The sequence below is a fragment of the Pongo pygmaeus genome, chromosome 5 (assembly GCF_028885625.2).
Source record: "Pongo pygmaeus isolate AG05252 chromosome 5, NHGRI_mPonPyg2-v2.0_pri, whole genome shotgun sequence".
NCBI classification, from domain to species: Eukaryota; Metazoa; Chordata; class Mammalia; order Primates; family Hominidae; genus Pongo; species Pongo pygmaeus.
The window spans coordinates 81,247,250-81,273,199 of NC_072378.2; the positions used below are offsets into that span (position 1 = coordinate 81,247,250).

Genomic DNA, 25,950 nt, shown 5'->3' on the forward strand with positions numbered 1-25,950 from the left:
CTTCACTCAAGTCTGACTATATAAAAATGGCTAAGGGTGGGCCTGGGCATGCATGTGTTTCTTTAAGTACAGTTTTAGAAATGCATCAACTAGTATAAGTTCAGAACTAAAATCCAGGCCCACAAACCTGATTCTCTGTGCTCCCATCCCTACGAACTATGTACCAAGTGACAAGAGAATTTTGGTGCCACTATGTGCTGAGAAAGGCTTATGACATCATTAACTAGAAGTCACAAACTAGAAGAAGAATTCCAGGGAACATGTCGGTGGTGGCATAACTAAACAGGTGTGATAAGCATACAGCACAAGAGGACTAATTCACATTTTAGGAGTTTCAGGAGTTTATTCAGAATTTTGTAAGAGGTTAGCATATCTCATTATACTCTTTACCTTTCCTTTCAGATATTTTCTTTAGTTTTTTTTAAAGATTCAAAACCAGCCACCTGGTAGCATGCATTGTCAATAAGAAGCGATATAGGCTAGACTAATTGATCACTTTTTAAAGATTAAGTGGCCCATTTTCTGTAATATGAATACAGAAAACAGCTTTGACAACACTGAAGTAGTTCATTGAATTTTGACTGTCAACTGAAAATTTTAATCATGCTTATTTTTCACAAGGTAATCCACTCACAATAGGCAATTGATGTGATCTCTTTCTGTAAGAAAAGCTCTCATGCTCTTCCTGAACCTTCTACTTACTGTGCTGTTAGGATGCACCTGCCTTTTGGATAGATCGTTGATAGGAGATAGGTTGTTAAAGACACAATTTACCTTGTGTGTTTCAGGCAGAAATAGACTCTCTCTGTGTAATCACTGAACGAGTTCCAAAAGACTTTATGTCTTACATACAAGCTCAGACACTCCAGAACTCATTTTTCTTAACTTAAAAATGGGATAATTATAATACCTTTTGTACCTATCAGGATTATTGTGATTATTAACTGGAAAATATAATTGTTTTATCAAATTGCAATGAATGTGTACCACTTCTGTTATACATTATATGGAAAAGCCTTCCATTGGGAAGTATTGGTCACATTGTATAATTATTCTTTTTCTTGGGGCTTGTACTACTTCATCTGGGCTACAACTGTGTATCTTTCCTCCTGCTCTTGATATCCTCCTCTTTACAGATTTCTTCAAGTGGTTCTTGAAACCTTAAGTTTATTTAGAAGGCCTAAATCTACCTTCTTTCTAATTGGAACTTTATATACAATTCTCATTATTTATTGTGAAATACATGCTTCTATTTCATTTTTCTCGATCCATCTCCCTCCTAGCCTCCCTTCTCATGTGAATCACATGGGTTAAGTAGGTTGAAACTCTGGACAAGATTCAGAGAATTCACATTGGTTTTAATATATACAAGTAGCAAAAATTAGAGACTAATTTTCAAAATTTTTTGTAGACTTTGTTTTATCTATGAAGTCCAGCAGCCTTTGTCACACCTAACTTTTTCAATAATTATAAAATGGCACCTAAAATCAGAAGCCTTATTGTGACAACATGCCTTAGCATGGCAGGCACAAGGTCTGACAACACGGCAACATTCTGAAATTGGGAGACTCATGAAAAACCCATAACAAATGGGCACAACAGGTATAATGCCCAAGGGCAAGACTGTTCTATGAGGCTTGACAAGCTAAGGATGCCACCGGAAATACTGATTGCTTTTTATAAAAGGCTAATGGGCAGACTGCCCTTTCTACATTTCCCTTCCTCAAATAACAAAGTGCATTTCCTGAATAATAGCCTCTATTCTTACTCAAAATATAACAAACAGACCCAGTCTTTGTGCTCTATGTCTTGAAAATTTCTTTCAGGGATTCCCTAGTTCTGAGAAATGTAGCAGATGATTTAAAAAAAAGAAAGAAAGAAAGTGTAGTTACTACCCAAGACAACTGGAATCCTCACTTTACCAGGCTGCCAGATTTGGTTTGGAACAGATAACAGATCCATGGGTGCTAGCAGATATGTCCCTGAGTACCATGCCACAACAAACATTGTTGACCCATTGTTTTCAACTCCTCAAGCTCAGGAATCAAAAAGAGGCAACAGGTTCTTTCATTCAAATACCCCTGCCCTAAACAACTCAGCTGAGAATATCTCTTTCGTACTGTTCAGTGCTCCTAAATCGATTCAAAATTGGAATTTCTCCACCTGGGTTTTCCTCCATTCTTTTTCAACAAGCAGGCAATCTCTAAGATCCTTCTCTTATTTCAACAGTGTTCTTGATGACTCTTCCTTCACCATTTTAACATCTTCTTTGATATGTTCCCAATATTTCACCTCACCTTTCATTTTGAACCAAATGAGACTTGTTCACGCATTAACTCACAAAAATTTAACAAGCACCTCCTAGGTAGCAGGCATTATTTCAAACACTAAAAATATAGTAATAAATAAGACAAATTTGTGGCTTTTATGGAATTTCATTCTATGGTGACAAACCATAAACAAAGAAATTGCTCTATAATACAGTTTCAGGTAGTGACAAGTGTGATGGTAACATATATATAAAAATCAAGAACTTAGAGAGTAATTTTGTAAAAATGTTGAAGAAAACTCTATTTTAAAAAAGAGGATCAGAAAAAAATTTCTCTGAGAAAGTAACATTTCAACAGCAACAAAAATTAATAATAAAGTGAGAGTGCAAGAGATACAAAAATCTGGAGGAAGAGAATTACAAGAAGATGGAACAAACAGCATATGTTATGAAGTGGAAATGAGCTTGGGCACACTTAAACATTGATCTGGCCAAATAATTGCACTTTTGCTTTATGTTGTATTTGTCCATATACCTGTGTCAACTTTTCAATTTCAGCTTCTAGTGAAAAGAAGCCAGTTTTGTGTAACTCTTTGTAAATCTTCACATAGTATCAACCAAAGACATGAAAAATTAAGTATTTACTGAACGTTTTGATGACGGTGAAGGCTGTGCATTTCTCCCATCATGCAGTACAGGTGAGTATATAAGTAATTAGTATGAGAGTTATAAAGCCTCTTTAAATAAGGTGTCTACTTTAACTAAAATAAATAGACTGAGAGCACAATTGGTTTTACTTAAATTGGAAGTGGAATAAGATTTGGAGTGCATGGTGAATTTGATGCAATTGAAGAATCTGAGAAAGGGACTTTCACAGTGATGAAAAAGACAGCAAAGACTAAATTGTACTAACTTCAAGACGAGAGTTAACCAGAAGTGGTTATATAAGAAACATTCAAGGGAATTTTAATGTGCTGACACAAACAGGATTATAGGGAAATATAATTTCAATGTACTTCTAGTTAATTCCTAAAGATTTTTGTAGTAGTTTTGAAAAGAGAATGTAAGTGTCCAGTGATTCAGGACAACCTTTTGCTTCTCTCAGCAAAAACTACAAAACATCTACCCTTATCCTTTACTGCAAAACAAGCAAATAGCCAGGGCCTGTCTCTATAGTGGCTACCTGTGGGGAGCTCCACTTCTGTAAGCTCCCAAGAAGGTACATTTCAAGGGCTATTACCCTAATCCTGATTCCCCATTAGTCCACAGGGCTCTTTATGGTGCCCCATGCAGAGCTAAGCCTCATGAGTAATTAACCCCAGGGTAGCTGGAAAATTAATTTTCAGCAGTGAGTCCTATTTGCAAATAGAATCTAGTCTTCTATGCGGCATCGGACTAGGCCTTTAACTTATTTTTTTCTAGCTTTATTAAGGTGTCAATAAAAATTATATGTATTCAAGGTAAAGAATGTAATATTTTGATATATGTATACGTTGTGAAATGATTACCACAATCAAACTAATTAATATATCCACCACTTCACATAGTTACCTTTTCGTATGCATGTGTAGTTAGAATACTTAAGATCTATTCTCTTAGCAAATTTCAAGTATACAAGACATTATAGTTACCAGGCTGTACATTAGGTTTCTCAAACTTATTCATCTTATGTGAAAAGCAAGTTGGTCGAAGGATACAGACTTGCTTTTCACTTTTTTGGAGTGCCCCTTAGAGCTAGCGTAAGTCTAAACACATAAAGGCATTCAGCAAATATTTAATAAATGAACCATGTTTCAAAGGGTTTGCTGCTATGGGTACTCTATGTCAATGTAGTACTTAATGATACCTAAAGGTTAGGTATTAACAAATTATAAAATGTTCATTACTTAAGCTGTAGGAAACTTTTTGAGCTTTATTGTGTAAGCCTAGCTAGGTTTTAGGATTGCCTGAAAAAATACAGAACTCTCAGTTGCATATGAATTTCAGAAAAAAAATAAGTTTTTAGTATATATATATAAAACATAATATATTATATATATAATATATATTATATATAATATATATAACATTATATAATATATATTATATATAATATATATAACATTATATATTATATATATTTATATATAACATTATATATTATATATATTTATATATAACATTATATATTATATATAATATATATAACATTATATATTATATAATATATATAACATTATATATTATATATAATATATATAACATTATATATTATATAATATATATAACATTATATATTATATATAATATATATAACATTATATATTATATATAATATATATAACATTATATATTATATATAATATATATAACATTATATATTATATATATTATATATAACATTATATATTATATATTATATATAACATTATATATTATATATAATATATATAACATTATATATTATATATTATATATAACATTATATATTATATATTATATATAACATTATATATTATATATAATATATATAACATTATATATTATATATTATATATAACATTATATATTATATATAATATATATAACATTATATATTATATATATTATATAAATATTACATGACATATATTTTTATAAAAAATATATTTTTAAAATATATATTTGTATAAAAAAATCAGTTTATCTGAAATAAAATTTAGATTAAATACAGGATATACTGTGTTTTTATTTACTGAATCTGGCAACTCTAATTCAGCCTTTTGGCCTTGAACCTGATTGAATTTGTTTCTCTTCTTTTCTCAAAATATGATTAAACTATTTTAATACTGTTTATGCCCTATTAAATGAAGACTGTATAATCATGATCCTCTTGACCTTCTTTGAAGACATACAGAAAAAGAAACTCCAGAGCATATGTAACTCTGGATCAATGTGTAGAGTGGCATTATCCACAGGGCCTAGTAAGCCCAATATGTTGAATTTTGCTAAAAAAGAAGAAAAAAAATAAAGGAATAGGGTTTCAGCATTTTCTAATGACATGGCCAGATGATGCCACAAAATCTTGGCATTACTGATAAGTACACGCTGTGCTGGAAAATCAATAGTTTCTGAAGGGGATCCTGAAGGGAACTTTCCATTATTGAAGTTAGAAATAACTTAGCCCCACACTCATAAATTCCTGGAGTTCAGGGTGCTCAGTGTCCCTAACCAAGAAAGCATGGGACTCGTCCTAACTTCATAACCTGCTGAGCTGGAATTATTGCTTTTATAAATTACAAAGAGTATCTACTTTTTTAAAACTGCATTTTTAACTATTTCAAGTGCCAGACAGTAATTGAGATAGGAAAGTAAATTTAAGTACAAGTGTCCCTCCACTTTAAGAAAGCCTGAATAGGCCGGGCGCAGTGGCTCACGCCTGTAATCCCAGCACTTTGGGAGGCCAAGGCGGGCGGATCACGAGGTCAGGAGATCAAGACCATCCTGGCTAACATGGTGAAACCCCGTCTCTACTAAAAAAATACAAAAAATTAGCCAGGCGTGCTGGCGGGCACCTGTAGTTCCAGCTAATCAGGAGGCTGAGGCAGGACAATGGTGTGAACCCGGGAGGTGGAGCTTGCAGTGAGCCCAGATTGTGCCACTGCACTCCAGCCTGGGGGACAGAGCGACACTCTGTCTCAAAAAAAAAAAAAAAAGCCTGAATATGCTAAAAGGTAAGCTTAGGTAAGCAGATAGGTTGTGGAAGTGGTTATTTACATTAAATAATATTTCATTGCAACATTCCATTAAATATTAGACTGCCTTGCTATTTTTTAAAAATTACATCATTTTCTCCCTTGCAATGAATTCTCAATTTTTCAGATTTTGTGTTATGTTTGGGCAGTGAAAGTTTAGCCCCTTGATCATTTTAGCATTCCATGTTATAAATCTCTACATAATGGTTTATATAGTTAGTATTCTCCTTCCTTAAAACTCTAAGGTAATAGTACTCTAAGGTATTATTCTTCAGGAAAGCATTGGCTACAGAGCTCAGCTCTCTTCAACTCCCTTCCTTTTTTCTAAAACCTGTAGGTAAAGCTTCTCTAAAACTTTTGAGTAAACCACAACTTTTTATTTTCACTCCTTCATATGATCTCCTTACACTGTAAGTACTGAGACATTAAGAAATAAAATTCACTATTATTTTTGCAAATGGAGTCATTCCTCAGAAATAGCAGGAGTTATTCAGAATTATTCAGTCTTCATTTTTTTTTTTTTTTTTTGAGATGGAGTCTTGCTCTGTTGCCAGGCTGGAGAGCAGTGGTATGATCTTGGCTCACTGCAACCTCCACCTCCCGGGTTCAAGCGATTCTCCTGACTCAGCCTCCCAAGTAGCTGGGACTACGGGCACGCGCCACCACGTCCAGCTAATGTTTGCATTTTTAGTAGAGATGAGGTTTCACCATGTTGGCCAGGATGGTCCCGATTTCTTGACCTCGTGATCCTCCCACCTCAGCCTCCCAAAGTGCTGGGATTAAAGGCATGAGCCACCATGCCTGGCCAGTCTTCATTTTTAAATAAACTTTTTATGTGAGAATACTTTTATTTTTAAAAAGTGATGATATAGAAAGTTCCTATATACCCCAAACCCAGTTTCTCCTTTTGTCGACATCATACTACATTTGTTACAACTAATGAGCTGATATTGAACCATTATTTCAATAATGCTTGCTTCAGATTTCCTTAGATTTTACCAAGTGCTCTTTTCTGTTGCCAGACCCCACCAGGATCCCACATTACACTTAGTCATCATGTCTCTTTACGCCCCTCTTGGCAATGGCAGTTTTCACACTTTCTTTGTTTTAATAATTTAAGGAATACTGGTCCAGTACTTTACAGAATGCCCCACAATTTAGTTTTGGATGATGCTGTTCTCAAGATTTGGCAGGTTTTATGAGTGTTGAGGAAAAAACCACAGAGGTGAAGTGCCATTCTTATCACATCACAACAAGTGCACATACTATCATCATGACTTGTCACTACTGATGTTGGCCTTGATCAGCTGGCTGAGGTAGTGTTTGTTCAGTTTTTGCAATGGTACAGTACTCTTCTTTTTCCCTTTTCCAGACTGTAATCTTTGGACATAAGTCACTATGCACAGCCTACACTTAAGAGGTGGGTAGTTAACCTCCACCTCCTTGAAGGGCCAATATCTACATTGATAATTTGGAATCCTGCACAGTAAATTTCTTTCTTTCCCTCCATTTATTCATTCAATCATTTATTTATATCAGTGTGAATGCATGGATGCTTTACACGTTGTGTTATAATCCATTACTACTTATTTTGTTGCTTAAATTGTTCCAGCTTTGGCTATTGGAGCTCTTTCAGTTAGTTCCTATGTCCCTTTGACATACCCCTGCCACCCTCATCATTATGATTTTTATCTTTTTTTAATGCTTTCTCAAGGCACCACAAGACGCTTAAGGCTTCTCTTACATATTTCCTGCTCCAGACATAGATTCAACTTCTAGTTCCTTTTATTGGAGAATGGCATTAGAAACCAAGATCTGTGTCATGCTAGGTAAAAGCTGCTGTCATTTTAAGATCATTTCTCCTCTCTCTGTCCTACATGATGTATTTGCTATTAGACTGAAGGATACTGTGTTCATATTGTTGATCAAACTTGGTTCTTTAAAGAAAATTACAGTTTAATTTTGGAAATACTTGATTTTAACAATCCTTAATTTATATTTAAAAACTATGATATTAATTTATTTTTCTTTTTTGGTATATTTTGTTCTTTTTCTTACTAAAGGAATTAGAAGTTTACGGAATGAGGTTCCTAAGGAAAGGAAAGGTGGATTACTTCTCTGCAGGCTCAGCTAGGAGGGGCAGCCCAGTAATTCAACTAGAAATGGCAGGGTATATCTAAGCCTAGGAGGAGTTTAATACATACTGCTCTTATTCAACCATTGTTTAAAAATAATTATGTGATGACCACAGACATGAGGAACTGGCTGTAGAATGAAGAGGCTGCAACAAAGGAAGAAGAAAATGACACACAAATACCATTATTAAACCAAATAACCACCTTGTATTTTTATGATGCACTGCAAATGTGAAGGAAGCTGGTTTTCAATGCCAGGAGTCGCTCTTTCATAGACTCGGTGTCAAGCATGCATTCTACCCAAGATCAAGACTTTAAGTGGTTTTTACAACCACATGTATATCCTATAGTAGCCTGGGCTTACCAAATTCTCATGCTACTAGCATTGAGACCACCTCCAAAATTACACTAAGAAAAATTTTAATTAATACATAAATATATGCCCCCTAGCAATTTGAATAGGTGCAGTTACATTAAATGCTAGACAAAAGGGTGATTTCCTTGCACCCAACACACACACACAACAGCAACAACATACTAGATCTTTTGATTGCTCTTCCTTCTCTATACTTCCCCTTTCAATTCCTGCCCACCAGTTCCTCTCACCCCAACTTAAAAACTCTGAATAACACTATAGAGCCTCAAACAGAATCTATATAACCACTGACGAATCACAGCCCTAAGGCTACTCAGGAAGACCAAGGCTCACGCAGGGCTACTAGAGCCCTACGGTCTACTAGAGCCATGAGTTTCTACTGTTATCGGAAGACAGTTCTGACTTCTGGTCACTTAACATGGCTAAATTGATACTCAGACAAAAAAACTGTTGGCATCTATTAGCTAGATGCTTTTGGAGCTAACTGAGCCAGTCAGAGATGGGCTGACAGCTGGATATTTTCATTTATTGTGCTTCAATCAGAAAGTGGCTGAAGGCTACTCTTCTCTATATACCGCTCTGCCTTTTCTAAAGGACATGGGTTGGGATTCAAAGGACATGGTCTCTAGTCAATACAGACATTGTAGACAGCAAACACAAATCAATAGAAAAAAATAACTTTTTTATTTACAAAAAAATCCAAATATTGGATGCTGTAAACAAAATTCACAATCTGTTCCCTCTAGCACTGATGCAAACATGTCAGTTTTTTAGTCCATTTTCCATCAACTCCTTTTCTGCCTGTGACGCAGCCTATAGTCAAAATATTCCAAAAAAGTGACCCAAGGTGCAGCTTGCTGCAACAGAACACCTCAACGCAGACAATGATTGGAGAGAGGTTGGAGGGAGAGACAGCCAGCGGGCAGAGCCTCCTCCGTTCTGCAAGGCTTTGCAGCAAGTCTCGTTAACTTGACATCTTCCAACTTTGTACTTTACCATTTGTTTTGTTAGAAAGCCATTATTTTAACAAAATATAACATAGAGATTCTTTCTTAGCACTGAAAATGCTATGCTAAAAGAAATTTTAAAGAAAGATTATATTCAAATAGATGCTATATATGAAATTACTTTTTTTGGCTTTTTGGTTTCATCTAACACACTTCATCTTCAACAACAACAAAAAGGCTTATTTTTGAACTGACAGCTTTCAACATAATACATTTCATTTAAAAAATAGTTCACAATATTTATTTAACAAGCATTGCATTGAAAACAACTTTATGCACAGTGAAGCAACCAACAATAAGCAAACAGAAAGGGGTGGTAAAAACAGTACGTTCACTTTTCATTTCCTTCCTTGGTTTGGATTATAGATATTCTTCCATCCTTGCATTTTTGGAGCTACATTATTAGTCCATCCAATACCAAAGTGAGCAGATACTTGATCCCATTTCTGGAAGGGAAATGTCCATCTTGGTGTAGGAGTTCTTGAGGCAGCTGGATTTACTGCAAAGTAAGTAAACTTTTAAAAACGGCATTGTCACAGGCTATGTGTTCTCTGACATGCCAGGCTGGACAGGTGAGAAGAGCCTCCAAAAGACAAAACTTCCTGGTTTAAAGAAACAGCACACTAGGCCAGATAAGCACAAAAGCAAACAAATCACAGGCGCTAATAGGGAGTCAGGAGCTGTTCTTTCCTCTGACCTATACACATGGCTCTCTCTCACCAGACATTCAAATTTTTAGGCCACACATCCACAAAGAGAGACATATATTTCACTGTGTGTTCAACTACATATGCACAAGACTATAGTACATACAAAATAGAAATAAATTATATAAGTCTTAAAGTAAATGCTGGAAGTTGTCTTGAGTACAGCCTGTTCTATATGAATAGGTGCCAGGTGCTGGCACTTCCAACTAAGCTACCAACCCTGAAGTAAGCAAGAAAAGAATATAAATATTTAAGAAAATAAATGAAAGTATATTTCAAATAAGGCTCTTCCAAACAAAAATCTGTGTTATAAATTAACAGCAGATTATTGTTATGGCAGAGTCAGAGACCTCCAGACTCTTTAAAATAGTAGACGACTGATTTGTCAAGAGTTAGGGTGAGAAAGCAGATCACCAGCTGCTCCTGTGTTCACAAGTGCTCCCCTAGTTTTCTTTCAGAAAACTCTGAAACAACTAAGCAGGCGGAGCTCTGGTTTCTGATAGGTGAGTGCCAGGCTTAATCTGCAAACTGAACAATGTTTCCTGGGAAGTTGCAATTAATTTTTCAAACCCAGGGCTCGAGTGAGGGAGACTGAGCCGAGATGGTAAAAGGAGGAGTTCCATAGAAAACTGAGTGGCAGTGCAGGGGCTGTTGCAGCTCTGACAGAATTCACAGGGAAGCTGCTACAGCAAACCCATCAGGTTCCCATTAAGGCTTCAAAGAAAGATGCACAAAAGGTAGTCCAGACGGATTAACCTGGATTAACCTAGCACTAAGCATCTGAGGATCCCTAGATAAACAAACAAACAAATTATACTGCCAACAGGAGGATACTTTTTTCTCCCGTGGTCTCTCTTTAACTGATGATGAAAATCTTCTGATTGGGTCTTCGAGGAATTATCATAGCAAGCAGTCATCCACTAAGGTTGTGGAGATTATGTGGTTGTTTCACAACACAAAGGGAAGGTTCTTATGTGTTAGTTTTGTTTTGTTTTTAACAAATGCATTTTCAGAGACCAGTATCTAGAGGAACTACTGGCTAGGAGAAAGGGTGGTTTTAGGATTAGCTGTTATTGAACTGAAATAGTAATGCCAGTTCATTTCACAAAGGTATAACTGGTATTTTTGTAAGAAAGAAAATAAAGTTGGATTTGATTTAATGGAAAGTGATTTAAAGTACAGTACTAAGTATTTAAATGCAGTGTGACAACCAGATCAAAGATGTTTCATATTGACATGATTTATAAAATGTTATATATAATATATATCTCATATATAAATTTTAAACAATTGTGCAAATATTCTTTAAAAAGGGTCATTTCACATTACTAAATTCTAGTGGTCCAGAAATGCAGAATGCATTCATTAAAATTCATTTAAACATTAGCAAGTAGTGTTTAGATCACCGGAAATCCTTTTTAGCAGTCAGGGATTTAAGTAGCCTATTACTGATCCATGATCCACTAGATTAAACATCATAGAGGAATGCGATTATATTTTTTAAAATAAATGGGTTCAAACTGTCAAAATGGCAGTTCAATATAAAAAAGAGTGCTCTGCCAAACAAATATTCTCCCATTTGTGGAATTCTATGGCTCACCAAAGAAAAAAAAAAAAAGAAAAAAATCCCACTAAAACAGTATAGTTTCTGCTCTTCCTATGAAATATATTACTTGGTTCCCTCCTTCATTTAATTTTTTTAGATGTGGATTTAATTCATCATTGCAATATGCCCACGTCTCATGTTATCCTGTTGAAAACATAAAAACACACGGTATTTAAACATTTCCTATTTGAGACATTATTCTAGATCATAGTCAATCTACTGTGTATATATACATATAAAATGTATATATAAAATGTATATATACACACACACATAATTTATACACACATACACATGTACCTATGATAATATCAGATCAACAAATGTTAACTTTATACAAGTATTTGCAAGAAAAAATAGGGCATTTTCTCCACCATTCACAAGCTTATATGTTATTTTCTTCTTGAGGCAGTCCCTGATAAAATAAAATAATCATTAAACCATAAAATAATTTTGCCACTTCAAATTTTCGGAAGGCAACAGGCACTTTGATGTATATTGGTGTGTAACAAATATAATCTCTCTTCATATATTCTACTACATCTCTTCTAATTGGGTATTTTTATCTGTTAAATCTTTGGTCCTTGAGCACACTTTCTTTGTTACAGCTGTTTTTGCTTGCATTTTTACATTTTAAAAATGCGATCTATGCATGCAGCTGGAATTAATGGATTGTGTCATCATAAGTTCTGCTGATTGTTACGAGAACTGCACCAACCTACTACTGTTCATTCGGAGCAAGCCGTTTGTTAGCAAAACAAGATCATTCCACAGAAAGCACTTGCTACAAGCCTCAGACAGTAATCCCAACGCTGGAGTTCCCCTTTTTCCTGTATTGTTACTATTAATATCTGAACTCCTAAACTGATTCACAAGTTAGAGTGAGACCTTTTTTCCTCTGTATTTTCCCTTTTATGAATTCCATCTTAAAAGAAACTTTCCACTTTTGTTTTTCCTATGGCAAAGCTATGGGAGCAGATACAGCAAACCCATATTGTCAACACACATTTCTTCTCTTGTTGTATCAGGAGAACCTGGTTGCTTTTAATGACAGGTCTCTCTTTTTTTGCAGGATAGAATCCAATTGGGTAGGAGAATAAGGGAAGGGAAAAGGATCCTTTCGAGATCATGCTCCCACATCTATTAAAAGATACGTAAGCTTTGCCAAACTTAAAACCAGGAGCATATCATCATTGCACAAAACACATCCCTAATAAGGGCTGGATCACTCTTTTTTTTTTCTTTTTTTTTTTCTTTTTTTTTTTCCTCTCCTGTCTTGTCTGAAATGGCTTCCCCACAGAACATTTTTAAATGATTAATTGCAGGGTAGCCAAGTGGAGTAGGTCTGTTGCTGGCACGTGAATACTGGCTGAACCTGTGCAATGTAGTAATTGCTAAAGTTGGCATCTGCTACATAGGGGGCTGGCTGGTAATAGCAAGTGACATTAGCCACATTAGGAATGACATTTTGGTCAGCTAACACCCGGATAGCCAGCATGGTGATAAGGTTTAAAGTCTGTCTTCTTTCATGTCCCATCAGGCACACTGTGCTCTCATTTACCACTCCATGAAGGGTCATGAGATACTCATACTTGCGGTCTTCCAATCCCACAAAGTGGTTCTGCAAATAGGACTCCAGTTTTCTCTGCTGCTCTCCAATGTCTGAGAAGTCGATGAAAAACCTGGAACACATATACCTTTGAAGGGTCTTGATCTCATCAGAGGCGGGCCTAAAGCCCCTCACCAAGAGGTTGCAGTACTTAAGCAGGCCTCCCCCTCGGATTTCCTCTGGGTTCCTGGTGGCAATGATCTTGTTACAAAGGTGATCAAAGGCTTCCTGGAAATCGCCATAGACGCTCTCCCCGATTATTGTGGGGTGAAATGTCTCAGTCATTGGGTTCTCTGAACATTCATAAAAGAGCAGAAGAGAGTCTAATTTGATTTGAAAAGAATCTACACTGAATTCAAACTGCCTCCGGAGGGAATCCACAAATTTCAGTTCCACATTTTTGCCACTGTTGTTTGACAGGGATATAAGACTCCATCGGTCAGAGTCATTGCACACTTTAACCATTTTCTGCACATAAGCTTCCTACAATTTAAAAGATAAAACAAAATGAGCAAACCTAGAAAATAATAAATAAATAAATAAATAAATACATCCTCTTCACAGCTGAGAATTATTTTCCTCTTTCCCTTTTGTTTTGTCAAGTTTCAGCCAAGCACTACCTACAGGCTTAAACGGTCTTCTGAAAATAGAAAAAAAAATACTTTTAACGAGTAGTTTTACTGTCTGGGAAAGGGACTAGAGGTAATAGTTTGAGGCTTTTGGCAGACGTAGCACAGTAGTAAGAGGTTTTGTTGTCATGTCTGACTTTTTAAGTGTTACTTTTTGAAAATAGTCTAATAGGCACAATATTCACACAGTATCCAAACAACATTCAAAAGACTCGGAAGGGCATTCAGCGGTAGGTTAGTCAGCCTTCTCACCCTTGTTCCCAAGCCACCCAATTCCTCTCCGCCTGCGGCAATCAATGTTATCAGTATCTTGTGTGTCCCTCCAGGGACACTCTGCAGTTACAATCAAATATAAACTAAATTTTGACATTCCGGGAGCCTGCCTCCTCAGACAATTTTAACTAATCATATAAAACCCGTCTTGAACTAAAGTGGAGGGTGGGGAGGGGGTGCCACTATACCCTTAACATATGAACCAGCAGGAAGAACCACCAGATAGACCTCTAACACGTAGTCAGCTGAATGCCGCTGTGAAATCTATTCACCTTTTCCAGCACAATAAAAAACTCATTGACTCACTTCTGCTTCAGGCTGTTATTTTCCCAAAGGCTAGATCATATAATGACTCAAAAAATTATTTACATCATTTCATTCTGCCAAGTATCAGAATCTACTCTGGACAAGACTCCAACAGGGAAAGCCAAGAGTTAAAACATAAGGAGAAAGAAGAGAAGAGAGAGCAGAGGAGGACCTAGGAGAAGAGTTGTAGAGCCAAAGCATCAAGTAAACTGAAACACTCAACACCGTCCACGCACGTCAGTTTACTGGTTTAAAAAATCAAAAATCAAAGAAATAACGCGCGCCCAAACTCATGATGGCCACAGATTCATGGCATTTAACCGATGTCCCTCTGCCCGCTCCCTGTCGCACCCGGCCCAGCCTGGGTCAGAACCCAAGTGCATCTCGGGTGGTGTTACCTTGAGCGTGAGTGGTGTGATCTTCTCTTTGTTCACCCCCTCGGGTAAGAAGTCCAACAGGCAGTCCAGCACGACGTCCTTCACAGTCTGAAACTCCCCTTCCCCGCGCAGGTCGGCGCAGAAGATGAGGTCCAGGTCCTTGTAGCCCAGGCCGCTGTCCTGGTGCAGGACGTGGCTGGCGGCCGAGCCATTGAGGCGCACGTCGCGGACGCCGATGCGCTTCTCGGCCAGGCGCCGCCGCACCACCTTCACGATCAGGCTCGGCTGCAGCTCAAGCGTGGGGAAATTGCCGCGCCCGTGAATCGGAATGGTCTCGCTCAGGATGCCGTCCAGCCGCTGCACTTGCTCCCAGTTCAGCACATTGCAGTGCGCCGTGGGGCTTTCGCAATAGTCCAAGCAGTGCCCACCGAAGCTGCCGCCGCCGCCGAAGTCGCTGCCGCCAAAGTCGTCGCTGCCGCCAAAGTCGCCGACGCCGAAGTCGCCGCCGCCGAAGTCGCCGCCTAGGGGGATGTAGGGGCTGCAAGCCAGCTCGTCCTCAGACATGGCGAAGTACCCTTCGCCCTCCGCCATGTAGTGCCCGCCGAGCGCCACTTGGCCCTGGTCAGTCCTAAAAGGAAAGGGAAAGGAGCGCGGTGAGGACGCGCGGCAGCGGCGGAGGGCAGAGGCCCGCCAGGAAAAGAGCGCCCCCTCCCCCGATAGTTCCCTGACCCCGGACCTCCTCGGAGACTCCCTCCCCCGGCCCTTACAGTCCCCAGCCGCGCCCCGCGCCCCGCAGAGCAGCCCCGCACCAAAAGTATCTCTGATGCATCTGGAAAGCGCAAGCGAGAGTCCCGTCTGTGTCACCTGGAGGCGGCCGCCCCTTCTAGGAGCGCAGCGAGCGAGAGAGAAACCGAGAGGCGGCAACACTTCCAGGAGCTGCGAGTGCGCTCCGACAGCAACTAGCGACTTCGTCTTTCCCAGACCCCTGCCGCCTGCGCTCACCACTCCCTCCCCGCGACCCCTCCCGCGCCGCTGCCACCCCAGCTGCGGTGGTCCCGAAGTGGCGGCTCTTGCTGCCACACACGCTCGTGTCTCTGGAGCTTTAGCAGTTATGCGGGGAAAATGTCTTCAGTACTTTTTTTATACCGGGCTTCTCTGCGCTTCCGGGGCCCGGAGCGGCACGCTTGCCACACCCTCTCATCTGCATAGGGCGCCGCCCCCTCTGCCCTCCCCCGCCCGCAGGGCACGCAGCTGACTAGCCCAGCAGTTAGTGCGGGACAACGGCCGGTGATCGTGAGGTCCTGGACTGTATGTGCGGATACTGTGTGCGCCTGTGGATACGTGTATTTATACATACATTTAATTTATGTACGCCCCCTCCCACAAATCTCTTTTCATTTTCCCCAGTAGGAGACACTTTAAATGCCCCAGGAGTCATAACTGGTCATCAAAACCAGATCACGACTAAAATCCTGCAACTGCAGAAACTTCCCAAAATTCTCGCGGACACAGCCGGTCTTTAGATCATCACAGTTGGGCTCCGGAGGTTCCTCACGACCGTTCTTTTAAACCTCTGTGTCTAGCTAGACCATTTACTCCATTGATAAACCCGATCCAAGCATGGACTCAGGAGTCCACTCTTGCACGCAAATCAGTCACGGCGCGTGAGTGGGAAGGGCTTGCTGATAACTAAGTTTCGATTCTCGAAACCTCGGGAAGTGCGCCGGAGAGCTCTGGGCGAGCCCGAGAAGGCGCGGGGGCGGCACCACGGGCCTCGGGCGTGCGCGGCTCCTGCGCACGAGTGGTTCCAAGGGGCCAGTACTTTGCGGGGGCCGGGCGCGTCACGGAGCAGACGCGGGCGAGCAGCCAATGGCCGAGGACTGGGCGGGCCGAGTGCGGCGTAGAGAGCGCGCCCGGGGAGTGCGTGCTGCCCCGGAGTCCGCGGAAAGGGCCGCTAGGTGTCCGGTGCCTTTGCTGCGAGTTCTCTAACAAAACTGGAGGCGGCGAAGCGCGTTCCTCGCGGCCCGCTAAGGTTTGGCCATTTTAAGTGCATCATAGTGTCAGTGGAATACGATTTGGTTTTCCACGAGACGTAAAAGTAGGTGTTTCAAGAATAAAATGAATTCTCTCCTCCAGCTTCGGTGACTTCGGCAGAGCTAATTCTACCCACGCTCACTCGCGCCACCACCACTCTTTGCTAGAAAGCTGTGGCCGTCTCTTCGGCAGCTCGCTGCCTCCATCAACTAACCCGGAGCAGCTTTCCCAGCGCCTAGACGCTGCCGGGGGCTGAGGTGGGGCAGAGGGGAGAATGCCAGGGTCACAGAATACTCCCCAAACCCTGGTCAGCCCTGCCCGCCCAGACTGGGAGGAAAAACAGCCCGCACCTCCTAACTGGGGGAGCCCCGGCCTAGTCACCCAAGCTGCGCGGCTCGGGGGTGAGGGGTAGGGTGCGGGGGTGTCACCCGTGGAGCATCCAGCTGCGTGACAACGCCGCCCCCTGCCGGTGCCCTGCCGAGCTGCGTCCCAAAATGGAGAAATCCGACTGGCTCCGTGGCAGAGGCAGTCCCCGCAGTGCTGCGCCTAAGCACTGAGGTGCGCCTGGGGACTGTAGGACAACTACTCTGTCCGCATAGGGCCATCGCTTCCTTCAGAGCACACCTATGTGTTCCTCTGACCAGCCATCGGCGCATGAATCTATCTTAACCAGGCATTTTATACATATATATGTGTATGCATATTCTTGTGTGAGCATGTGTATAGAGAGAGCATTTAGTGACCTGTTACGTGCCAGGCAACAGGCTAAGTGCTGAAGATTTAAGAATGACTGCATTTCACATAATCTAGAGGGCATAGCACCCAGGTGCATAATTATGGTTCAGTTGCATATGTATTATGAGAGAAGTATATTCTGACGCAATCGCGTGGCGGGCTAACGACATAGGAGACGGAGAGACACCCGAGAAGGTGTCATTTGGACTGGATCTTGAAAGAATGGATGGTCCTTCAGTAGTCGGGGAAAGAGGAGAAGAGCGTTATTTACAAAGGGAAGCGTATGGAGTTGGAGAATGTTTGAGAAAGGATATGTACACTCCCGTGATTAATAAATGAGATTGGTAGTGCCTTGAGATAAGATTTATGAGTACCAGAAACTTATTGAACACGTCTGGGCTATAACCTGTTTAGCTCCTTAACATAATACTTCATTTAATCTTCAAGAAGAAGGTATTTCCATCACCTAGGGATCTAGAAACAGAGGAATCCAAGAAGTTAAGAAACATTCCCAAGTTCCACAACTAATAAGTTGTAGGGTCAGGCCTTTAACCCAACCCATTTGGTTGTGAATGCTGTTTAGTGGTCATTACGGGGTAACGAGTGGTCTGTAGCTTACCAGTACCTTCTAATTGGAAAACAAGACAAGCACAAATAGCAACGATTTAAGGAAGAAGGAACGATGGGGGGGGAGGGGGAAAAGAAGAAAAGAAAATGGAGGAAGGGAGGGGAAAGGGAAAAATAAAAAGAGAGAGAGAGAGGGAAAAGAGAAGAGTAAAGAAGAAAAGAGAACAGAAAAAGAAAAGAAAAAAATCCTGTTAAAAATATTTCCTTCAAAGGCCGGTATGAATTCTGCCCCTTCTTAAAACAAAGCCAAAGTAATAGATCGTATATTAGACACGCTGTACTTTAAAAATCGAGGGTGTGTGCGTGTGTGTGTGTTTAGCTCTACTACAATTATTTAGTACTTTATTTTTACCTTTGCTCCAAAAACTGAAAATAAAACTCTTAGAGCAGATGCACACCTGCCTATGCATACCCAGGATTTCGTTCTGTAGCACTAAAGGAATCTGTATTTTGGCAAGCTGTCAGGGTGATCCTGACACAAGGGCCCAGCCACACTTTGCACTGCACTGAGAACAGCTACCATAGTCCAGTTCTCTAAGTGCGGACCCTCCCCCAAGCAAAGGCTGATCCTATGGCCATTCCCAGAAATGGAGGGCACAACTGAGAGGTGGAAGCACAGCATGAAGCTGGACTTGCGGGGCCTGCTTATGTGCTATATGCTGTGCTGGGGAGAAGAAGATAATCCCAGCAGCAGTGTGCCAAGACCGCCTCTCCCCCAAGCATCCAATGCTTTGTGGCTGACACTTCCTTAAACCTTTAACAAAACATTCCCCGTTTCCCAACCATAATCCAGACCCTACTGCCTCCTGCACTGGGACATCTGGGATATCTTACTTTTGGCAATGCCTTTGTGGGCAATTTAATCTTTGACTGGATTAATATGTGCCTGATACATAGTGACCAATCATTACATATTGTTGAATGAAAGCATATGTTGTTCACTGTCCCACTTCTTCCTGTCTTCAAACTGAAATAATATTTACATTCTAGGAAAAAATATTCATCCTTACATAAAATTGCATATTCTGCAATTGAAACTATAATTTTTTTCTAGATAACCAAAATAATTATGAAACAAGAACGCCTAGACTTTCCAAATACATTCACAACTAAGATATTTCTCAACACAGTTATTCTTAGATTAAATTTAGATGCAAAGTTGCTAAATTTTTCCCCCAGGCTTTAGCTTCTGAACCTATTTGATAAATTATTTACTTTCTCCCACTTAAAAGGAGAAAAAAAAACCACCTGTGGCAATATGAAGCTCTTAGTTGATAAAGTTAAGACCACCACAAAACTGAAATACGGACAGCCTAAATTTAAACTGCTTTCTAAGCGAGCAGGAAAAAAAATCCTTATTCTGAAAGTTTTAAAGGAAAGCTTTGCATACAATTTTGAGAAACACTTATAATTAGTTCATCTTATTTTTAAAGTTACAGTAACAATCAATCTGGACTTAGCAAAATAAGATGTTCAGCTTCGGCCTTAATGATAGTTATTATTATTGAGTTTGTTATTACATCCCAGAAACTCTGCTAAATATTTTATATACATTATTTTTTCAAACTTTCTGTAAAAACCAGAGCTGTACACATTCTATCTCCATAGGAAAGACAGGGCATAAGAAGGTTAAGTAACTTAGAGAAATCACAGAGCCTTGGTTCAGACCCATGCACGTCAGTTCCTTACATTCTGTGAGTTGGCTTGTTCCCAGTCTTCTCATATTCCTCCTAGACTTAAACTTGAGCTGGAACTGCACTCTGATTCTTCTTTCTTTCCAAGTTCTGGACATTCAGGTTGGGCATAACTTTGGAGACCAAGTGATTTTATCCTGAAACAACTGCTGAGGGCCAGAATGCACAATGACCTGACGAAGCCAATGGCCACTTCTTCCCCAGCAGCCACGAATGACCTCTGTGGCAGCAGAGAGCTAGCAAGCTAGCACCTTATGGAGAATTTGCAAGAAACACCAGACACACTGAAACACAATGGGGTGTTTGAAGACTGCCCCAAGTTCACTTAGTGGTACTTTCCCCTTCTTGCCCTGCTTCCTACCTTCTCAAAAATGGTTTCGGAAGATGGGAAGCCACCAAATATGAAATTATTCATTCAAGTTCATACCCAGAAGGAGAGACAGAAGAAAAAAACACCCACCCGCCCCCCCGCAACACACACACAAAACCTGCCATTAAGACTGCTACTTCCCTCTCTCATAGCATTCTAGCCAGTCTCCCCCGACATTCCTGTCCCGCTTTTGGTCTTTCCACACCAGCCCTCTCCACTCTCTCTCTCTTGATTTTCCACCTTCTACCACTTCTGCTCTTGGAACCTTTCCACAAAAAGTGGCATGTACTTCTAGAAGCACCCTGCAATGCAGGCAGAGCAGTGGTAGTGTGAGGAATTTGAGTACTCCCCCACCCGTCTGTCCCCCACCCATTTGCTGCCTTTGTGGCGCAAATCCTAGTAATTCCAGAGACAACTGGGATATTGCATGCTTTTCCAAGCGTGCACACACATATGCCTTCTTTGCAGAGTAAACTGAACATCTCTCTGCTGTCCAGTCAGTGTTTGTAGAACAGCAACTGATCAAAGTGCTTCATGTAAAAATTAAAACTCCCTTGGGAAAATAAATTACCTGTTTTCACAGGGAAATGGTGCTTGTGAAATGACATTTCCTATGTTTCTTCAGAAAATACAAACTGTTTATTCATTATTCAGGGCCTGTGGAAGATCGGCAACATCCTACATCATACAGGTTAGTTTGGGAATAACCATCCAATGTATTACTTGTATATTCTTTGTAATCAACAGATTAGCTTTTATAGTTTTAAACTTTTCAATCCTTTTTCTTCTATATCATCTCATTTTATCTTCAAAACTGTTCTGATCAGCATGAAGTTCTAAGTTTAGAGATGAAGAAAGGCTAGATGATCTTCCCTATATTTACACAGCTAGTTATGGGAAAGTTAAAGTTAGACTCAGTCGCCCTCATCATGCGGCAAAAGCCCTTTTAACCACACTGTTTAATCTTACATCAGTGTGAGTGCATTTAAATGATCAGCATCAAACAGCTAAGTTTAAAGAGATCCTGTAGCGACACAGAGGATTTTTTATGTGGGCTACATTCTCACCTGTGGACATAGTATAAAGCATCATTACTCTACTGTTGAGCATCTTATAGTGTAATATCCTAAGATTTTATTTTAAGTGTGTTTATTTGAAGTATATGACCACATAAAAATAACTCCATTCACAGTTACAGATCAGTGAGTTTAGGAAATTCAATATGCAAGCAGCAAATATGGTCAGACAGACCTACATCGTCACTCTTATAATTGAACTTGGTTTGGATTGTCCTTTAACAGAATTCTTCATCAGAAAGACTAGCTAGTATTTTCTTATGCTATTATCAGTGTTGATTATGCCAGAACTTCTTCCTGTTGTGACATCTCTGTGAAATTTTGCCGTTTCAATCAGTGTTGCAAGGCCTATGGACCAGACTGTTTTCCTTACTCCAGACAAAAAAGACATTCAAAAGTTACATTCATTTGGCAAACATAAACTAGAAATACACTGTATTTTCAAAAACCGTCAAATATGAATAAGTAAACTTTAATATTTGTATTACAATTTTTTTGTAAATTTATGCTGGAATATGTTTAACTGCTCTGAAGAAAGTGTTGATTTTACTTGTGGAAACTGTAAGGTTTTGTGAAGAGTACAAGGGAAGAATATAATAAATTATTTCTCTTTTCTAGAAGGAATTTAGCCAAAAATGTTTGGGTACCTTGTAAAAAATAAGGCTATATTCAATGGGTATGTTATATCCAGCTCATCTTGATATATTTTCAGCCTATTCTTACCTGTTCAACATATGTTGATAACATTTTTTAGCTACTGATGGTTGATTTTTTATATGAGATTTAAACTTATGGCAGCTGTAGGAGGCCTATTTACTCATATGTATACATAAACCATACATTGATTCAATAATGCATATTTGTTTGAAATAACCTTCTTAGTGTTATTTCTACCATCACTTGTTTTTATCTTTTCCTATTAACTTCCTTCCCTGACCTCAAAATTATCTTTTGCCAAACAAATTACAAATTAAATAATACAACTAATGTTATCTTGATGTTTGGGAGAAATTACTCTGGAATATGATAAGCAACCAAAAAACACATCGTCTTAGAAAGTCTGAAAAACTGAACAAAACATAATAACTAAACAGAAACTACTCAGAAAATGGACACTTTTAAAACACTTTAAAAAAGAACTGTTCAAACCAGACTCTAGGAAGAAAAATATGACTACCTTAAAAAGCCTGAGATTGTTAAGTGTAAGTATGGAAACTAGCTGTGGACTTTCTATAGGAAATCACGCTAAGATGCCAACATTTATTCTGGTAATATGGAATAAAAGAAATTCAAGTTTTCTTTCCTAACAAAAGAAAAGGCTTCAAGATGCTAGTAAGTTAGGCATTAGCCGAGAAGGTGTACAGGAGAACAAAAGCTATAAAAGTTATTGATATTTGAACCATGAAAGTGTCCTGCTGGAAGAGATCAGTTTCCAATAAACTACAACTCCTACAGGGGAGCTGGGAAATAAAAGAGAATTTGGATTGACACATGATTAAGAAGGCTGAATATTGATAGTTTAGATAAGTAAGATATCCCTAAAGGGTAATAGAACTTCCCTCTAGGTTTTGAAATTCATAATTATTTATGGAAGTGACTAATTGATTAGCATAAAAGTGATAACATAAACTCATGTCAAAATATTAGAAAGGGAAAAAATACATGGCACTCAAGATTCTTTTCCCAACAATTTCTCCCTGATTTCCATTGAAATTCCAAAGATTTTGGTGGTTTTTTTTTTTGTAATTCACTGGAATTAACTTAGCAACCACATCCCACTCTATTTACTTATTGTGAGATCTTTGTAAGCAGTAGTTCGTCATCCTCACACTGACTAGATATGGATTGTGTTGCTGTGTTTTAAAAAAGAAATATTTTTTGCAAACACTTATGACTTGTCTATGTCTTCTACAAGTCTGGACATGTCTTGGAACATTATCTGTGTTCTGTGGGTTACAAGGCTTGTCGAGGTCAAAGTACTCAGACATGAGACAGGCACCTTGTATACTCCAGAGAGCTAGAAATACTTGGAGATTAAGTCTAGTCCATGCTCAGAGCAGTGCAGAATAGTGTATGTATTTTTAATTCACTATCTTAAAAGTAAATGATAATGTTAAGAATAGTATATTTCACTTTAGTTATTATACATACAATTATGATTTTTTATATGAGATTTTAACATTTCAAAGAGATGTTTAAAAATGGTAGATACCCATTTTTCTAGCATCATTTTTATATACTAAATTCAGAAACTGTGTAATTGCCATATAAACTTGTGGAATCATGGAAATCATTTGAATAAATTTACTGTCATAATATTGGAATTATGTTTTGTAGTACATTGCATTGTATTTCATTTTATATATATATATATATCATAACTCTAGACCAAGTGCAGGAATGACATAAGACCATTTCCGACATAAAAGTAATTACCCTTTGCATATTGGATCGGTCATTATTTTGAGTCACACATTCTTCATAAATCAAAGAAATTGAGTTATCATGACTAATTCTTAATCCCCTTTGAATCTAAAGATAGCAGACATTTGAATTCAAAGTTTGAAAAACAAACTAATTATTTAGATGTTTTATATACATCATATTTAACAGCCAGATATCTGGCTAAACTTCTTGTTCTTACTCAACTAAAATGGAAATTTTAGTTTTCTTCTAAATGTAATTAAAGATCAATTTGATCCAAACATTTACTCTGGAACTCGCATTATAGATTTTGAATGCCTGTATTGATCAAATTACCCAGAGGCTTTACAAACTGCACTTTATACTGCACTAAAACTTGAGTAAGCCTGGCCTTTGACTCCCCTCCTAATATAGGGCATGGCCTCCTCCCTACCTGTGGGCTGCGGAGTTGAGGGTGGGTGGGGGAGAGCACTGTACAACATAGCCTCCTTGGGAAGTTAGAGTATGTGTGCACACATGTGCTCATTAACTCCCCTAGATTGTTTGTTCTTTCACAAATAGTTCTCATTTCCTATTCATTAATACAAATAAATGACTGTTGAATCAACCTAGTGCCATCACCACTGCAACAGACACCAACTGTAAATTCTTTAGGTCTAGTAACTATGGTTACTTAAAAATCACCTAGCAAATAATATAGATTAAATAGCCTAGATATGTTCTGTGTGTCGGATAAAAGTTCTCTTTTTACTTAGGGGGATAAATTTTCAGTTGGAATATAGTCAGCTTTAAAATTTTAGTAAGTATCCTCAAAGTTTCCAGTGATTATCTGATGACTCACTTCTAAAGCCTCAGCTACATATGATTAATGGGATTTTATTGCAGATTTAACTTGTCCATCTATTGTTTATCTTTTAATGCTTCTGGGAATACTCCAGAAGCTTCCACCACTATTCTGTTTTTTAATCAAGTGATATATGAAAATTAATCAATTTTGGATTGCAAATTGTGCTCTCATACATGGGATACAGAATTAAAAACATACCATTTCCTTTTCTGAGGATGTTATGTTACTACTTACTCAAATTCTACAATAATAAGCATATAGCATATATACATTTTGACTAAGACTTTTGTTCTTATTATACTTTTAGGACATTTAAGTATAGTGAATATGTATCCTAAATCAAAAATCAAAGTATGTGGCCCGACAACTAATATGCTTATAAGGACAAAGGGACAGTCTATTTGAAATCTCTTCACATCTTCAGAAATCTGAGATGTATAGTGTTCTTCCATCCATTGTATAGAATTATGCTTCTTTCTTCAGTTCATTCCCATAAAAGCCTCCCTGACAGCAACATTTCTTATTGTCTATTGGCTATTAAGTTATAGCAGAAATTAAATATAGGGAATTCATTCAATATTCACACACCCACAGATATTCTTCCACTTAAAATTAAAGGCTTTTGCATACCCATTTGAAAGCTGACCATAATGTTAATTTTGTAAAACTGAAATGTAAATTATTCTCCCTAAGCCTGTGGACAAATGTAGTATCTCACTGAAAAACATTGTGGCCTTCTCAAACACAGAACCCTCCTGATGCCACTCTGTGTTTTTAAAAAATCAGCTGGGGCTAATAAATGCCCATAAAATATTTTAATATATTTAATTGCTCTAGGAAATTAAATTGAACTTTAATTACAATTAAGTAGAAGATATCAAATATAATGCCATTAGAGCATGAGTTGGTTCAGCATCTGTGTTTGATTACATTACCCAAACACATGAAACAGTCAAGTTTCTAAGCTGGTCAACCCCTGCAGGCAGTGACCTGCTGTTTCTTGCCAGTTGAAGTCTGTTTCTGTGTTGTTGCTCTTACTGTCAGTAGATGATCCTCACAGTTCCATAAATGCTATTTAACTCTCTATGGTTTCCTATATTTCTTATCTGCTTCATTGTTCTAGAAAAAGATATTCT

General features: G+C 38.7%; 1 protein-coding gene across 3 annotated transcripts; it reads right to left on the minus strand.

Moving 5' to 3' along the window:
• Window positions 1–9,154: 9,154 nt before the first annotated feature.
• Window positions 9,155–16,224, minus strand: TENT5A (terminal nucleotidyltransferase 5A). Of its 3 annotated transcripts, none has more exons than XM_054492137.2 (3): window positions 15,817–16,224; window positions 15,029–15,635; window positions 9,155–13,905 (listed from the first exon to the last, which is right to left on the minus strand). In XM_054492137.2, exons 1-3 carry the CDS (start codon window positions 15,834–15,836, stop codon window positions 13,129–13,131), a joined length of 1,404 nt encoding a protein of 467 aa, XP_054348112.1. In that variant the 5' UTR covers window positions 15,837–16,224; the 3' UTR covers window positions 9,155–13,128. The 3 variants fall into 3 exon arrangements, with proteins under 3 accessions (XP_054348112.1, XP_063522424.1, XP_063522423.1); XM_063666354.1 differs by having other exon boundaries at window positions 16,143–16,176; XM_063666353.1 differs by having other exon boundaries at window positions 16,010–16,117.
• Between the last annotated feature and the right edge of the window lie 9,726 nt (window positions 16,225–25,950).